We start from the raw sequence: 18729 nt of genomic DNA, 5'->3' as shown, positions 1-18729 counted from the left end.
TTGCAGTGAAGGGACATACTCAAAGGGAGGCTTGACTTCTTTTCCAGACAGAGTTTCCTGGTGGAAATGTGCCCATGAGAAGTTCAGGCGAGACAAGATGAAGACTCGTGCCTTCAACAATTGAATGGGCTTTCTTAATGTAGTAGAACACTTTGTGATTGTAAAGCCCTTTATAAAAAAGCATTTCCTTGTGCATGATCCCAGAGAAGCTAGGAACTGCACAATCCATAAGTGATTGAAATGGCACTGAAACCTATATCTGTCGAGTCCAAAGGAAGGGCTGTTCCCATCCCTTGGGAAGGTTTAGAAATGCCAAGCCTGGTTTCAGATGCCAGGGCACCTCAGTATGAGCTGGCAATACACCTACTTGCTCTACTTGTGTCACTCCATTCTGTGACAATTAAGCAAATGACCTCAAACCTACAAGTGAGAAGGGTGGGAGGAAGGGTTGTCTGGATCACATGGGAGAAAACCTGGAACAAAAACCCATCTCTGAAAAGAGACTGGGTGACCTGGAGATAGATGACAGCCCCGGGTTCCCAATTCTGCAGGCACAAATCGGGTTGGGGAGCAGGTCCTTGGCCTCTGGGTCCGCCCAGAGCTTCCCGTCCCCTGCAGGCTGCTCCAGGCCCAGGGCAGAGGGTCCTTGGCCTCTGGGTCCCCCCAGAGCTTCCCGTCCCCTGCAGGCTGCTCCAGGCCCAGGGCAGAGGAGGTGGGCCAGCTGACCTCGGCTGGGCGGGGCTGTCTCTCCCTGGGAGCACTGTCCTGCAGGGAGCCCTGCCCGCTGCATGCACAGTGGCACTTTGTTTTGCTCAGAGTCTGTTATTTTTACTACTCTGGGATCAAGTTTCCCAAGCAGACATTTACCAATGCAGAAATGAAGACGGGATGGCACTGAGGTGTCCTCCCATCCCACACAATCCCCGCTAACTCCCACTTTGCTGATTATTTTTTACAATACCACTGCAAGTCCCACTGATTCTAATAACAATAAGCTTTGTTTAATGTAAAGTGGCCAGGAGGAGTAAGTTTAGGATGAAAAGATTCTCTCCCTGGCCCTGCAACTAATCTAACATAAAGCCACCTTAATTTATGTCTCAGTTTCCCATCTGCAAAATGGAGCTAGGGACTCTAATATTATTGGAGGGGTATAATGGCTGTAAGACAGAATGACTCTTGTTAAAGATTGTTAAACAATCTTGTAATCTAAGCCAGCAATTCCACTGCTAACTCAACAGAAGCGTAAGAAAAATGTGTCCATGTGACTACCTAGTGCATACACAAGAATGTTCATAGAGGTTCTATTCCTAACAAACTCAACTGGAAACAAACTAAATGTCCATGGACACTAGAACAGATACAATTCACAGTGTGTTACCACAGTGCGAAGCTGGATGGCAAGGAGAATGGACAAACTAAAACCATAGGCAACAATGTGAATGAATCTCACACATGCATAATGTTGAGGGAAAGAAGGCCAAAATCCCACTCTTTTATGGTTCTAATTCTACTCCAGGTACACTGCACATGCCCGTGACAGGGCCTTCCATCTCTGCAATGGTCCCCTCTCCCTTCATTCTCAGCTGCCCCTGGGTGCAGAGCCATGGCGTCGCCTTGCCCTCCCCCCATGTGTCTCTGTAAAGCCAGCAGCCACGGCCAGGGCCACTGTCACAGCAGCCAGACCCATGCAGGTTCGCAGTGGATTCGGACAGTCGGTAAAGAAACAACGGAGCCACAAACTGATGGGCCATAGTCTTTAATTCTAGCTTGCACCCGGCGGGCAAGTAAAAATACACACTGGGCTCCAAAACCCAGTCACATTCAGTGCTCACAAAGCCACTGACTTATCCGAGTTTCCTAGAATCAAAGGTTTCTAGCTCACCAGACTTATTCACCTCTGTTCCCCATCTCCTTCCTTCTCCAGCGTCAAACTGCACAAACTGGCATCTCACTCAGCACTCCACCATCTTGGCTGCTTCTCCTGGCCTCCTCCACGTGGCCTTTCTCTGCTCTCCTCTGTTCTCTCCTCTAATGATAATCTCAGGAACCAAGAGCCCAAGCTCCCACTTCATCCCCATTTTATAGTGTAGCAATCCAAACTCTTAATCCAATGTACAAAACAGGGAAGTCTCTAATACAAAGTCACTTCTCTGAGGCATGATGGGATCGTACCCCCCCACATCAAAAAGGGTGGGAAAGGCTTAATCCCAAAACCAAGCCCCAGGCTACAAGGATTCTCAACACACATTAATATCACCTGGGCGACGGCCTCACGTGGGCAGCGTCATCTTTAACAAAGTGAGCATAATACATCTTACCCGCCCAGCAGTGTCCCGGCCCTGGGCAGCACCTCTGCCAGCAGGTAGCCTCTACTACTGCAGATTCATCTCCACACTCCCTCCTTCCTGAAATCCCACTGGCTCTGGTGTCACCCTCAGCTTGGCCTTCCTGATTTTTCTTGCTATTCTAATGTTGAAGGTGCCGGTGGTTTTCTCCTCTGCCTACAAGGAGAATTTCAATCTTACTTATGAGACACCTCATCAAAAATTTGTTTGTCTTGGACCTGGTCAGTTGGCTCAGCGTTAGGGCGCAGGCTGTGGAAGTCCCGGGTTCAATTCCTGGTCAGGGCACACAGGAGGAGAGACTATCTGCTTCTCCACTCCTCCCCCTTCTCTCTTTCTTCCCCTCCTGCAGCCATGGCTGAAACGGTTTGAGCCAAGTTGGCCCCAGGCACTGAAGATGGCTCCATGGCCTTAGCCTCATGTGCTAAAATAGCTTGGTTGCCAAGCAATGGAGCTGTGGCCCAGCCAGGCAAAGTATCACCTGGTATAGGCTTGCTGGGTTGGGGTACAAGCAGGAGTTTGTCTCTGCCTTCCCACCTCTCACTTAATTAAAAAAAAAATTGTTTGCCTCAGTGCCCTCTCAAGTCCCAATTCATGGCCCCTTCTTTTCCTCCTCCTCCCCTCATCACAGTGGCTGGTTCGGTCAACTTCCAGTAAGATTTCAGGTGATAGCTCAAACACCATAGGGGTTTCTTCTCTGAAATATTTATGTTTTAGGACAGGATATATGGGCTCCATTGTCCAAATCACAAGTCCTATCTGTTCTCTAAATCTATTGGTAAGAAGGGAAACACATTTCAGATGAGCACTTGGTAGCCCCCAGGGGAAGGGGGCAGATGGACTGGTTTCACAGATAATTGAGTCACAAGAATGGCCTGTAGGGAACAGTTGACCTGAAGGACGACCATGAAACCCCAACGCAGTGTTCTCACTGGTCCTCCTACTCTCGTGTCCCCTGAGACTCTGCCAGCTTCCCCAGGTGTTCTCTCAAAGCTGCATCAGCGGAGGGAGTAGGAGAATGAAGCTGCTCTGTGCTCATTTTACTGGGATTATCAAACATTTGATGTTGGATTACTTCTCTTTTCTGAAGGAAAAGAAACCAGTGCTGGGTAATCTTGTTCGGACTTGTGACTCATTTAACTCTCTGAGTCGTGTTTTCTGAAGGTCAAAGCTTAGTAAAACATTGTGACAAAAATGCTGTAATTAAGATTCATTTAGAGAGGGCTGGGTGAAAAAAAATGTATCCAAGAAGATTATCAAGTTATGACTCAGCCAAACCATGTAAATCTTTTAAAAAAGTACTTGATGTTTTATAAGAAGCTCCATTTAAAAATATCTCTACTGTTCTCCCCTGGAAAGCTATACTATGAACAGAGATGAAAAGAAAAAGTCTAACAGTTTGGAGACTCAGAAGTTTAGAGGTGGGATATTTATTCTATAAGACCATTAACGATTTTATAAGCCAATTTGGGGTTGTGGAATGGATATATTTTATATTATTTATTTTTTAATCTTTCCATTGATTTGAGACAGAGAAAAAGAAATGGGGGGGGGATGAGAAACGGGGATGGGAGAGAGGGAACAATGGAGAGAAAGGAGAGGAGGGAGAGAGAGAGGAAGAGACAGGAAGAGAGAGAGAGAGATAAGCATCAACTTGCTGTTCCACTTAGTCGTTCTACTTAGTTGTTGTTGGGCAGATAAAATGTATTATGCTCACTTTGTTAAAAATGGCACTGCCCACGTGAGGCCATCGCCCAGGTGATATTAATGTGTGTTGAGAATCCTTGTAGCCTGGGGCTTGGTTTTGGGATTAAGCCTTTCCCACCCTTTTTGATGTGGGGGGGTACAATCCAATCATGCCTCAGAGAAGTGACTTTGTATTAGAGACTTCCCTGTTTTGTATATTGGATTAGAGGTTGTGAAGCTACAATATAAAATGGGGGCAGAACGAGAGTTTGCTCTCTTGGTTCCTGAGATTATCATTAGAGGAGAGAGCAGAGCAGAGAGCAGAAAGAGGCCATGTGGCCAGGAGAAGCAGCCAAGATGGCGGAGTGTTGAGTGAGATGCCAGTTTGTGCAGAGTTTGTATCTGGGATAAGGAAGGAGATGGGGAACTGAGGAGAATAAGGCTGGTGAGCTAGAAACCTTTGATTCTAGGAAACTCGGATAAGTCAGTGGCTTTGTGAGCACTGAATGTGACTGGGTTTTGGAGCCCAGTGTGTATTTTTACTTGCCCGCCAGGTGCAAGCTAGAATTAAAGAAAATGGCCTATCAGTTTTTGGCTCCGTTGTTTCTTTACCGACTGTCCGAATCCAATGCGAACCTGCATAGGCCAGGCTGCTTTGATAGTGGGCCTAGCCCTGGCTGCTGGCTTTACAGTTGTGTACTCATGGATTGACACGTACTCCTCGCACGTGTCCTGACTGGGGATGGGACTTGATGAGCCGGGACAATGCTTTATCCACTGAGAACCTGGCCAGAGCAGGATGAATGTATTTTATAATATAAACATTTGTTTTGAAAAACAGAGAGTTTTGTAATGAAATTATCTGCTTTGGCTGCTAATATCTTCTTATTCTCTCTAGATGAGTGACTTTCAAATTTGAGCATGCTTCAGAATCACCTGGAGGGCTCGTGTAAACCTCAGTTGCCCTTGGAGATTCCATTGTGGTGGTGACAGGGTCCAAAGGTGCCTTTCTAACTAGTTCCCCACTGGTCCTGGGGCTGCTGGTCAGGGAGCGCACTTTGAGAACCACTGTTCTAGATCATTTTAAAAATAGCTGCATATTAGAATTACTTGAGAGAGCTTTAAAAAATACCCAATATTGGCCATACCAGACCAATTGAATCACAAAATCTCTGTGGCGGAGATCCTGGGCATAGAATGTTTTAGAAATGACTCAGGTGATTCTAATGGGTGTATCTTTGTTCTAGGCGGAACTGACTGGTATACCAGCCTTCAAAGATAGTGATACCAAAGCAGTTAGTAGCTCGCAGTGGGTTGCTTGTTGAACTGTGGGCTCCTGTGCCCCCTGTCTGGCCAGCCACAGGCTGTGAGATGGCATCCTCCCTCGTCAGGGAGTATCGGTTTCTGGAGCAAGCTGGAAGTTTGTGCTATCAGTGAGATTACAAAAGGCTCTCTGGGAGTTTTCTTTTGCCTGATAACTGGGAGGGCAGCCTGAGTCAGAACAGGTTCAGCTGTACTTTGGCATGTGATGGCTCGTCTGGGGGACAATGAATCAGTGTAGACTTTTTAAAAGAAGGGCAGGAAAGAAATAGTTCTCATTGCTTCTCCCGATATTTTCTTATTTAAGCCTCAAATGGCAACCAGAGCAAGGCTAGTAAATTATCTGCTCTTTACAGATGAGCAAACTATAAACTGAGGCCCAAGGAAGTTAAGTGAACTCCCCAAGGTCACAGACACAGAGGTTGCAGAGCTGTGATTTGAAACGAAGGATGTTTGACTCCATAGGTAAGGGTCCCCGCCACCTCGTCACTTTTGAAAAACATCGTTGCTATTCCAGAAACCATAGATATTATGTGGGACTAACTACTTAATTTGTGGGTTCCAGTGCAAAATGAAACCATGAAGGCTCTTGTTTAAAAATTGTTAAGAATTCAAGAAGGCAGCAACAGAGTGTTCGACCAAGCATGGGGGTCCTGTGTGATTGCACAGGTTGGACGTCCAGGAACCCAGTCCTGATACTATGTGTTAATCCACACAAACTCCACATCAAACATTCTGATCAAATAAGGTCTGCTCAGAGGCACCCTTGTAGAGAGATAGGGGCCCCAGAGCTGAGCATGGTGATACTGGATTGTAGTAATAGCTCCACGAATTCCTGTTATTCCTGTTGACCTTGAGCATGTAATTTAACCTCTTGGAGGTTCAGTTTACTCACCTGTGACACTGATAGAGGGAGAAGTGGGGATATGGTGGACTATGTTCATGTTTCTCAAACTTCATTTATATACCACATTTTTAGTGTAGTAACTATGATCATGGACTCTACACCCACATAGCCTGAGTCCTAATTTTGGCTCTGCTATATTCTAGGAATGTGACCTCAATTGAATGCCTCAGTTTCTTCATCTGTGAAATGGAGATTATTGTGAGGATTAAACAAGTTAATATAAGTAAAGCCCTTGTAATAATGGCTGATATGTGATAAGTGCTAAATGTGTTAATTATCATTATGGATCATATAACACCTGTACAAGTACTAATGTTTTTGTTAATGACTCCATTTTTAAATTGAAAAATAATCACCAGATTTATGTATGTTTTTTAGTATATGTGAAAATGTAGAATAACTATATAATATTTTTTAAAGTTCATTCATATACTCTGTAAAATCAGCCCAAATATTACTGGTAGAATGGTCGCCTCACTGTGGGTAACACTGAACTAGGTATTGAAGGCCCCTTCCAGCTTTAACAGTCTAGAGGAATTAGCAAATCCATGTACTTTTGAGTCTATACCTTCATTTATTTGACAAACACATGACTAACATATTTCTACCCACGTTAGCCGCTCTTCCTATGATAGACTATTTCCATTGCTTAGCTACATGTTCCAGTGGGAAAACGTTTAAACAGAGAAGAGAGATGGTGAATATATTATATAAATGGCTAAAGCCTTGATGAGTAAGCAGTGTTTCCTCTGGAGAAATCCCCCTAATGTCTAACAAGGAATGAGATCTAGAAGAGCGAAGAATTGAAATAAAGTGCATATAGCAAGGCACAGAATGACCTTCTGAGGGAGGAAGCTGCCGGAAAAAGTGCATATAGCAAGGCACAGAATGACCTTCTGAGGGAGGAAGCTGCCGGAAGACACAGCCCTTTCCTTTGATTACTGTGTTTTTTCCCCACTTCCCTCTATCTAAACCAGACCTTATAGACCCAATCTGAATACTACCTTCTCAAAGTCCTTTCTGGCTATTGTGACAGGAAGTTTCTTTGTTGCTCATCTGAAAAGTGCTTTATAATCATAGAGAAGTACTTATTAAGCACATACTACATTCCACGCACAGAGGACACAATGTTTAACTCCCATATCTCTGACCTCAATGACTGGATGGTTCACTAATTGATGAGTCTCCATACTGTCTCACCCAGGCTAGTGGATTCATACCTATTTGCCTTGCCTCTCCTTAAGGCAGGGATTACTTATTCTATACATTCTTACTCCTCAAAACAACTACGGATCCCCCTTAGCTAAGTATTTGTTACCAGACACCCTAGGAATTGCCAAGTTGTATAGGGAACATAAAAATAGTGCCTAAAGGACTTTCAAATTAGTTTTCACTTAAGTATCTCTCTCAAGTCACCACTAGCACCAATCCCCAGCCATCTCATGAGCTCCAGTGATTGTTAGATATAATAAACATGTAATGTGCATATAATATAAATAGACCACAAAGAAAAATTAGAACTCTTGGGAAAGGTATAGAACTTCCTGAAAGCGATGAACGTGAGTTTAGAGAGAGCAACTGTAAGTCATACCCAAAGCTGTAAGCAACTGTGGACCTGCCAGGGTCCTATCAGTTATCAGCAGAAAAAGGATGATAGTGTGATGGGTACTTTCCAAGAGAATGATTGGGATATCAAAGGCTGAAAAAAAAAAAAAGACCTTGGGAAAAAAATGAAAGACTCTTAAATATGAAAGTCAATCTGAACTGAGAGATGTTAAATGGTGCCATAATGCAATTTTGTCATAAAAATGGTGCCAAAAAATCCACACTTAATTTGTATTTTGCTCATGAAAATTTTTTGGCATAGTTACTCTTTTAATTTAATTATGTCAAATGTAAAATACTTTTAAAAAATAATTTTTAGTTTCTAAGAATATCAATCAACTTTTCCCACCCTCACTTATTCTATGCTATTTTCCTCCCCTTTTGTGTGGATTAATTTAAAGTGGACTTTTTATGATATTAATTATCCATAAGAAGAATGTCCCATAATAAATAGTATTCAATAAAGTGATGGATTGATCAGCATCATTTTCAGAACCAATGACCAAGACCATAACAGGCAGAAAGGGTACAACTGGCTTTCTTGACTCTCATGCAGAAAGCAAAGGTCCATAGAACCAGACAGATTTCTCTTGGAATGGCAATGCCTAGTTCAGCAAGAAGGCAATTTTGGGATAAGCCCGTTCAATGCCTTAAAAGGGAACTCTTAAGGCTCCAAAGGAAGTTGCTTACCCACAAAGCACCAGACGGCAAACCGGATCCATGTGATGGTGGAGAGCTTTAGCATGAGATAGATATTCACCAGCATGGCAAAGGCAGGCACAAAGGGGAGGCAGGGGGCCATATAGGGCAGCTTCTTGGGGTTTTCTGGCTGCTGCAGGATCACAAACACCAGGGCACTGATCAGCAGCACCATCAGAACCACCAGAAGAATGGCCCACCAACTCTGCTCTGAGATGTAGTTGGAACCGAAGATGATGAAGGAGCAGAAGATGAACATGAGGATGAAGAGCAGGAGCACACAGATGGTCACCATGTGTCCTGTCGCTGCTGTGGGCCTGTCCATTTTGCCTGGAAGGCCCAACCGGATCCTCATGGTGTAGTAACGGGGCCCGATCAGCTTTTTTAACTTGATGAGATAAATGTTTTCAGATTCATCGGCTTCTATGCCTGTGGTCATGTCCACAGTGCCGTAGTTGGGGTGATTGACATTGTAGGTTGACTTGTCTGATTTCCCTATGAGCATCTCATTGTCTCCCAAGGATGGCAAGTTCTTGGCCCCACAGGTGTTGGTAGCAGGGCCAGAAAACTCTTCCCCTTCACTCACAGGAGAACACACTTCCTTCTCACAGTCAGCCAGAATGCCCTCCTTCTTCTTTGTGTGCTCCTCGGACAAGAACTTGACAAAACCATCAATGTCACTCTCTGGTTGATATCGCAGAAGCAAGACGCAGACAGAGACCAAGGTGTAGGCAAGGAGTGTGCCGATGGACATCATCTCTATCAAATCTCTCAGGCTGACTAACAGTGAGAGGAGAGCCGCCAGGAACCCTGACACAACGCAGGCCACCACTGGCGTCTCTGTGTAGGAGCTCACATGAGCCAGGAACCTGGAGGGTTAATGAAGCACAAGGTTAACATGGGTGACAGATGGTGACTGACTCTTGGCTTAATTCCTCCTGGTCCTTCCCTCAAATTGACTTCTGGATTCAGTGCTTTAAATACAGCTGGGAATCCTACCCCAGGGTTTGGTCCCTGGAACATAATTTTAAAAGAATTTACTTTTTCTTTTTACTCAGTGAGAGGAGGGGAAGCAGAGACAGATTCCCACATGCACCCTGACTGGGATCCACCTGATAAGTTCCCTACAGGGCAATACTCTGCTGATTTGAGGTGTTGCTTCATTGCTCAGCAACCAAGCTCTTTTTAGCGCCTAAGGCAAAGGCCATGGAGCCATCCTCAGTGCCCAGGATCAACTTGTTGCAATCGAGCCATGGCTTCAGGAGAGAGAGAGAGAGAGAGAGAGAGAGAGAAAGAGAGAAGGGTGGAGGGGTGGAGAAGCAGATGGGCACTTCTTCTGTATGCCTTGACTGGAAATCAAATCCGGGACATACATACACCAGGCTGATGCTCTTTCACTGAGCCAACTGGCCAGGGCCAAGAATTTACTCCCAAATCCTTGGTTTTGAGATGAACTTTTTATTAAAGTTCCTCCTCTATTATGTAATGTGAAGGGTTGATTGAATTTAGGAGGTATTTCAGAAACCTAATTTGAAATCCGGGCTCCACTGGGGAAGAAGCAATTGTTGAAGAAGTTACAAGGCTGCTTGGGGTCCTCAGGACCTGTGTTACCTAAAGTGGGGTCCATGTGTTAGCAGCACCTGCATTGCCTTGGAGCTTGTGAGCAATATATAGTTTCACCTAAGACCTACTACATCAGCATCTCTGGGATTGGGGTTCAACAAACTGCTTAAAAAAACCTGCAGAGTCTGACTTAGGCTACAGTGGGAGAAGCCCGCTCTACAGCGAGGCAGGGATTTAGCTGGTAAGACAGCACAATAGTTAAGAACTTACGTTTACAAACGCAGGCCAGGTTCAGCCCTTACCGGCTGGAGAGCAGCAGGGCGACCGACGGCAGCCGCTCCCTCGGCAGCTCCCGTGGCCTGAAACACGTCCCCGACCTCTTCACGACCCTCCTCCTCCTCCCCTCCACTCCCCCTACTTCAGGGTTCACACAAGACAATAAACTGTGCTGGGAGCCCCAGCAGCTTTCCTCTCAATTTCCTTTGACAGCAGAAAAACCTTTTGGACGTGTGAAGTTTTCACACCTCCACCACGGCAGATTCTTCCTGATCTGTCCAGCTCCCCACACACAGAAGCCCGAGGGGTAGGCTGAGGAACTGGAGCGGAAGACGACAAGCAATGGCAGAGTAAAGCCCCGAGCTGCACCCCTGAGAGCTCGTGCTCTCAGGGTTTACTCCTTGTTTGTGCACTGGGAGAATGCCTTGCCTGCCAGCCCCTCAGATGGTGGGCACTGGGAACCACAGATGGGCCAGCATTCCCTTTTTACTGTGGGCACATAGGCCACTTCATGGTCAAGATAGAAGTGCCACTATATTGGTGTGGTGAAAAGTCTGGTCTTTGGAGTAAGACAGTCCTGGGTTCAAATCCTGTCCCCACCCTCAGAAGCTGGGGGATTTGGAGCAAGGTTTTTTTGTTTTTTATTAAAACTCACCTAGTATACACATCTGCAAAATAGAGTTATTGTGATGACTAAATGGGATACTGTATATAAAGTATCTGGGATATATAAATAATCAATGAATAGTAGCTATTGTTGGTACTATTATTAGGTTCTGCTCAGGGGGTACTATTCTCTCTGATTATAACCTTAAACTTTTTCAACTTCAGAGGGGTTATGTAGAGAGAGGGCCAGGTCGTGGGTCTCAACATGAGGGCAGGCCTAAGGTGTCCCAGAGATGGGTTTTTCCCTCTGGAGGACACCCAGGGTAGCGGTTTGGCACCCACCATTTTTGCAAAGGAATAGACAGTATCAAACAGGGGAAGGGAAGTTAGAGAAACAGACCAGTTTGTTAGATTGAGGGACTCAGAGTCAAACTGAGGAGCTGTTTCAGGGCCTAAGCTCTCTTTCCTCAAACTCTTTGCCAGGATATATGACAAGTTCCACAGTCCATGTGACAGGCACTCAGGCTGACAGTGGGTAACATTCTCCTGTTAAAAGCATGGCAAAACAGAGTCAGTTCCACAGAGCACAGCCCTTACCTGAAGAGGAGCCCATCACCGGCCATGGCATAAATGACTCTCGGCATGGGGAAGAGGGAGCCCAGCAAGCTGACTGTCAGTCCTGCAACCGACCCAATGGCCACTACAAATTTCGCAGCATAAAACCCATGAGTCACAAACATCTCCATGAGTGGGGATTCTGTGTCAATGGCATAATATGGCACCATCAGAGTTAAGATCATGCTCACCTGTTAAAACAAGAGAAAACATGGCTGGAGGTAGAGGTGACTGACAGCATGGGTGTGTGTCCCTTAGGCGAGGAAGAGCCCAGGGCCTGGAGACAGAGGCCTGCACGGCGGTTTGGACCTGCCCCGTCCTGGCACATGCCTTTGCTTTAAACCCCTGGTTGGCAAACCGCGGCTCGCGAACCAAATGCAGCTCTTTGGCCCCTTGAGTGTGGCTCTTCCAAAAATACCACGTATGGGCGCTCCCTCGATAAGGAATGTACCTACCTATATAGTTTAAGTTTAAAAAATTTGGCTCTCAAAAGAAATTTCAATCTTTTTTTTGTACTGTGGCTCTGTTGACCAATAAGTTTGCCGATCACTGCTTTAGACCAACCATTTGGCTTCTGGAGCTCTTAGTTTCCGTGTTTTCTCCCCACATGTGGATTTATTAGACTAGACCAGATAATCTCTACTATCTCTCAATGGGTCTGCAGGCATTTCAGCTCCATGAAAGCAGAGCTACTGGCAGCTCAATGAAGGGCAGACACTGCCAGGCAGGAGGCACTGCAGCACAGGCACTGGAGCGAAGGCCCGGCAGTGACCACGAGCACCCTGCCCACGCGAACAGGCCTTTCCTTTCCTTTATACTTTCAGGGTCCTACAGGGTCTTAACAGTGCTCCTGTCACCCCAAAGACCAGAGATAAAAACTCCAAAGATCCGTGTGTAGGAGATCCATGGCCAAAAAATTGGAAAGACCCAGATGAGGACTCATATTTCCAATTGTTTCCTGTAGCTCAGTGCCAGGAGCCAGGCAGGCCAATAAACAAATTATGGCATCAAGATGGAATCCAGGTCTCCTCTGAGCTAGAAGACCACGTGGCTTTTCTTAATCAGGAATCACTTAACCAGGACCTATCTCCATCCAGTCATTATAGATCTGCCATAACATCCTTCCCTTCAGAATGGCCTCAGGCCATGGAGCCTCCGGTCATGTGGCCAGGGTGCCCTGGCCTGCAAAGGCCAGTGCTGGCGTCCGGAAGGGACTTCAGAGCCTGAACGAAGAGGGGAGTACATTTCGAGATCACTTCTTTGCCTTTTCCTCAGGAGCCAAGATCCTGCAGTGAAGCCATGGGCCATTAGGGAGGACAGCAGCATGTACTACCACAGCCCAGCAACTGAGCTCTTCTGGTGGTGGGATGGCAGCTTGCTGACCAGCACAGGACAAACAGCTCCTGAGGCATGGCTGAGGCTCACGCATTCTAAATGAATATTTCCCAGCAGTGTCACCACTTGCAATGGGCCTTTTGGGAGTGGAGTGGGCTGGGCTGCAGGAGAGTGGATTGATCTTATAGCAATTTGTGTTGAGTCTCCTACCCACTTTAGATCAGGTAGGCAAATGGTTGGTCGATGCATGGAAGTACTCCGCAGTCTACAAAGTGCTATTTTAAGGATGGAGCCATGATTATTAACTTTATTATGTGTGCTGCAAGGGTTGGCCCCTGAAGGAGGGGGAGGTTTAAGGGAGGAATAAGAGGGAAATACAGAGCAGAGTGTCTCTGCTCACCCCCCTGCCAGCACCACCCCTCCCTGAGCACTCTGTCTATAGTGATAATCAGGACATAGGTAAGATGAAGCCATCTGTATTGCGTGTGCACAGTGGGAGGTGATAAATGATTTACCCACAAACATTTTAGTGGGCAATTGACACCCAAAACCACATCCAAAGCTGCTCTTGTGTTTTCCTTTCCTTTCTAGGACAATCCTGTTTTGTAGCTTGCCTTTACAATCTATTGGCCTGGCTTATTTAGGTGGTTGCTAAAGATGTTTTCTTTTTCTTTTTTTTTCCTGGGGGGGGGAGGAGTGCTTTGGAGCCACGGCCGCAGTGCCTCAGGGCTTGCAGGGGTACCCCAGCTGCTACTCTTTCCTAAGCAGGGTGACTTGAAGTGAGTGGGACCCTCAGGGTCTGAGGTGTTTGTGTAACCACACACTTAATGGCTTGTCATCTGGTTCTTCCCTTTATCGGGACTGAGGGAGCTCTTGTATGTGGCTGAACTGTCTTCTGTGATAGAAATTCTAAGGTGGGAGGGAGAGATGACACATCAAAAGTGTGAGGAGCATTTCAGGGTGTGATCCTGAGGACACAAGGCTGAAGGCTTTATTCTGAGGACAACCCTTGATGGGGAAACCCTAAGGGGTGAGCTTGAGCTCCGGTAGAATGAAGCAACAGCAGAAAGAAATTGCACTGCCCCCAGGATTGAAGGAGAAGAGCGTCTCCAGAGGATGATGCACTCTCTGCTGATTCTGGGGGAGCATCGCCTCTTCATTGCCAGGAAGCTCCCAGAAGACAGAAGAGCATTGAGGAGGCTGCACAGAGGCCCACAATGCCTCTGCTCGCACACCCACCCGTTACTGCCAGCCTATGATCTGAGTTCCTTGGACGGCGGCCCACTCCCCACCATCCTGGGGCAGCAGCAGAGACCAAGAGCCTGCATATAGAGCAGTTGGGGATGGAGACTCAGAGGCCGCGGCTGAAGCGAGAGCCCGGGGCTTCTCCCATCTCTAGTTTGGAGTACTGATTTTCATCTTGTCATCAGTGGTGAGGATATAGGTAACATGGACACATGTATACAAATACCAAGGGCACAAAGAAGGATCACTTCCTGAGAGAAGGGAACTCAGTCCCAGAGCCACATTTTAAGGTCAAATATGAAAAGGTCATGAGAGGGTCCCACAAGCATTCAATACTTACAGATACATATGCTGTCAGGCAGATGACCAGGGAGGCGGTGATAGCATAAGGGATGGATGTGTTGGGATTTTTGGCTTCCTCTCCGGTGGTGGCGATGATGTCAAAACCAATGAAAGCGTAGAAACATGTGGCTGCTCCTTGCAGCACCTGGAAGGATGATGACATTCATCAGACTCAGAGTGTCAGGGAAGCATCAGGGCTTTACACATGGAACCTACGATTGCCTGATGCCTGCAGACATTACTGAGTGGCAGAAGGGGTAACATGGTAAGACTTGTGCTAAACACCCAAGTTCTTATCTCCTCTACTTTCTACCTGTGTGGCACTGGGCCATTCCCTCATGTATAAAATGGAGATAGGAATTATGCCCAAATAAAAACTAGTCATTCAACACATTCAAATCATGTTTGGAAATAAGTAAGGTTATAAAAAATCACTAAGTTGGCTTGGGAGAACTCATTAACCTCTTTGTGCTTTTATCCAGTGGTTCTCAACCACAACCAGGGGCTGTATGACTACCCTTAGGGGGTGCTTGTAAACGTGGGGAGGTGGGTGCTTCTGCTTTGAGTGTAGTGGGCTCTGATGTCTGTACAAGAACTGTTCTGTCCACATGACTATTCGTGCCTCTGATAGATCATCTCTATGGTAACCTCTAGATTGGAGATGATAGAAAAGATTTTCAAATCTCCAGATATTCTATTATCTTCCAAGGGAAGACAGGTAGAGATGTTTTGATTTTTCTGCTTCTTTTGGGGGCTTCAGAGATTTAGTTGGCCTATAACGCAAGAGAACTTCTGAGGCTGGGTAAAGCTGGGAGATGATATCCGGTGACATGTACTAGATGTCTGTCTGTCGGGAACTTGCACTATTCCAAGGATGGTTGGGACTTGATAAATCAAGATGTCAGTGAAAATCTTCCATTGAGCAGTGTGTTACTTTCTTTCAAAGAATTGACTGAAGTGTAAATGAAGTTTCCCTACCTTAGTATCCTCATCCTCATTATCTGGTGAAAGTAAAACACGTGCCTCTGAATGCTTAGGGATGGACTTTTAGAGGAAGGTAAGAGGGATTTTTCTAAACTTGTGAGTATGGGGTGAAGGGACTTGGCAATAGTTAAGCTCTAGCCAGGGGTCCAGGAGTGAGGATCTTTGTAGACTATATATATATATTTTTTCCTTTTCTGCATATTTCGTTTATAAATTATGAAATTCAAAACATGCCAAGCAGACACTTGCCCCTAAATCTTCACTCTTAATTTTTCCACTGACTTTTCAAAGTAAAAAACAAAATACTAAATACTAGAATTTACAAGATACATCACAATATTGAAAGTCTCCAACCTTCAAAAGTAACCTTTACTCATCTATAAGATGAGTCGGTCTCTTCTATTGTCCCTCCCAGTAGGATTCTAATGTTTCCGTTCCCTGACTGGGAGATCTTAACCGAGGCTCCATGATATTCAGGGGATGGCGAATTTTGTTGAGAAAGTACGGCATCTTTATTTTCACTAGCCTCTGACCGAATGCTAGCATTTCTTTCAGCTGTGAGTGCAGGTGCACTCAGTGCACCTGACCTTGCCACTAATAGCAATCATTTTTTTACCATCTTAGGGTCATTGCAGAGATCGTAGAAGGTCAGCTGTACTCATTGCTACTTCAAATGATAACAGTTACTAGATATACATATTAATATTTAATGTATTAATAAAGAAGCACCATGTTATATCACAATTTAAAAATATTTTTATAACTGTATTTCAATATAATTAATTTTTTAAAATTTCCTATGTAATTAGGTTACTCATTTATAAACACAATTCTCAGAGGGGTCTGCAGGCCTCACCAGACTGCTTAGGAGTCCATGGACCAAAAAATCTGAGAACTCCTGACCCATTCTAATAACTCAGGTAGAAAGAACTTCTGAAACAAGCAGTTCTATTGTTAGAGAGCTACTTTCCGGGATAGGAGATAACTCCAATTTCACTCCAATGAAATCTTTCATTTCAGGGCATGCAAAATATCTTTTAGCCTTTATACAAGGAGAGAAAACACATCTACAAGGAGGCTCACAGGTTTGGGAATGTGCTTGTTTTCACCTATCTAGAAAACGTTTCTGTTCCATAAGGTTAAACCAATGCTGGGATTACAGGCTCGCTAAGCTGCCCCAATCAAGAAAAGTCTTGCTTTAAGACAGCTTTGGCCCTGGCTAGTTGGCTCAGCAGTAGAGCATTGGCCCGGTGTGTGGATGTCCAGGGTTTGATTTCTGGTTAGGTCACACAGGAGAAGCACCCATCTGCTTCTGCACCCCTCCCCCTCTTGCTTCTATCTCTCTCTACCCCTCCTGCAGCCATGGCACGATTGGAGCGAATTGACCCTGGGTGCTAAAGATGGCTCCATGGCCTTTGCCTTAGGTGTTAAGAAAAGCTTGTTTGGAGCAAGGGAGCAATAGTCCCAGATGGGCAAAGCATCACACCCTAGTGGGCTCGCCAGGTGGATCCTGGTCAGGGAGCATGCAGGAATCTGTCTTTTCCTCCCCTGCTTTCACTGAATTAAAAAAAAAAAGCCACTATCAGCTTCTCTTCCCCTCCCTCTCCTTTTTCTCTCTCTCTCCCCCTCTTGCAGCCGGTGGGTTAATTGGTTTGAGTGTAGGCCCTGGGTGCTGAGGATAGCTTAGTTTGTCTGAGCGTAGAACTCAGGTGCTGAAGATAGCTCTGTTGATTCGAGCATCAGCTCCAGATGAGGGTTGCCATGTGAATTCCTGTCTCGGTGCATGTGGGAGTCTATCTTTCTATTTCCCTTTTTCTCACTTAAAAAAAAAGACAGCTTCCAGAAAACAAGTCTTGCTTTCTCTTCCTTTAACACTTGTCTACACACACATACACACACATACACACATTCCACACACACACAAACATCTTGTAAATCATATAGTGGCCTGTTGTGACAGTCAGTCTGAAGGTGCAGTGTTCCCTATTAGGATGGCCCAGGACTACAGCAGTTCCATGCTTATTTGGTGTGATCAGTTCTGAGTCGAATCGAAAGGTCATAGATACTAGAAGAGATCACTGCTGAGGGAAGTAAGGTAGGAGGGTCTTAAATAAGAATTTTGGGGCAAGTCTTCCTTAGAAAAAAGTGAGAGGTCTGTAAACTACACCATGTGAAGAACACCTGGGGACCTGGGGATGTCTAACTTGAAGAAGAGAAGACTTAGGGGAAGTCATAGAAGACACCTTTCAATTGTGAGGTCTGGACTATGCGGCGGTTGGAGAAGAGGTGCACTGCAGGCTCCCGAGGGAATCCTGGAGCCATGCATGTGGGTGGAGTCAGATTTGGTTAGGAGTACAGACTTTGTAGGCTTCAGACTTAGACCAGTTCTGCCACATACAAGGTTGGTGACCAAGAACAAGTCCCTAACCTCTTGGAGCCCAGTTTCTTTATCACTTCAATGCAGATTATGATAGCATTTAGTTCATAGTGTTGTTAAAAGAATTAAATGAGATAAAAATCACAAACTGTAGTCCTAGAATTCAGTACTCAATAAACATTAGATTTTACTGGGAGAACTTTTTGTAACTATTGTAAGTTTTTCTAGAACAGATGAAACCCAAGGGTACAAATTTCTTCTCCTCCACCTCATTCTTCTTGTTCTTGACATGTATTTATTAACTGTTCACATCAGCCAGCCAGGCACTGTGCTTGGTGATGTGGAGACAGAAATGACAAAAAAGCACTCTGAGCTTGACTATGTGGAGCTTGAAGTCTCGAGGATCCTGCACAACCCCAAATACAACTTTGACCATGTTAACAAGCTGAATAAAATCAATAAATATCTGTATCATTTTAAAGAACATAAATGCTACTGTTTTCCAAGTGAGTGGAAGAATAGATGGCAACTGCTAATAATAATTAGATACCAGAAAGTTAACTATAATCAAGCTAGGAAGAGAGAGAATAAGTTTGCAAAGAAAATGCCTGCTGGCCTGAATTTGCATACAGAGAACTAGAAAGCAATTATGGTCAAAGAAAGATGGATGAATCAAAGGTAGTATGTTGGAAGGCTCTACGCAGGAGTCCCCAAACTTTTTACACAGGGGGCCAGTTCACTGTTCCTCAGACCATTGGAGGGCCGGACTATAAAAAAAAACTATGAACAAATCCCTATGCACACTGCACATATCTTATTTTAAAGTA

General features: G+C 45.3%; 1 protein-coding gene across 1 annotated transcript in view; it reads right to left on the bottom strand.

Annotated features, from left to right (window-relative positions):
- SLC7A14 (solute carrier family 7 member 14) overlaps nucleotides 1–18729 on the bottom strand; it is a 162950-nt gene that overhangs the window by 11941 nt on the left and 132280 nt on the right. Inside the window, exons 5-7 of the mRNA XM_066241237.1 lie at nucleotides 14540–14686; nucleotides 11602–11810; nucleotides 8551–9428 (exon numbers count right to left, since the gene is read on the bottom strand). Of these exons, the coding sequence (XP_066097334.1) occupies nucleotides 8551–9428; nucleotides 11602–11810; nucleotides 14540–14686 (1234 nt within the window). The remainder of the gene's footprint in view (nucleotides 1–8550; nucleotides 9429–11601; nucleotides 11811–14539; nucleotides 14687–18729) is intronic.

This window comes from Saccopteryx bilineata, chromosome 8 (genome assembly GCF_036850765.1).
Source record: "Saccopteryx bilineata isolate mSacBil1 chromosome 8, mSacBil1_pri_phased_curated, whole genome shotgun sequence".
NCBI lineage: Eukaryota > Metazoa > Chordata > Mammalia > Chiroptera > Emballonuridae > Saccopteryx > Saccopteryx bilineata.
The sequence above is the reverse complement of the archived record's forward strand: the minus strand, read 5'-3'. Positions and strand labels throughout refer to the sequence as shown.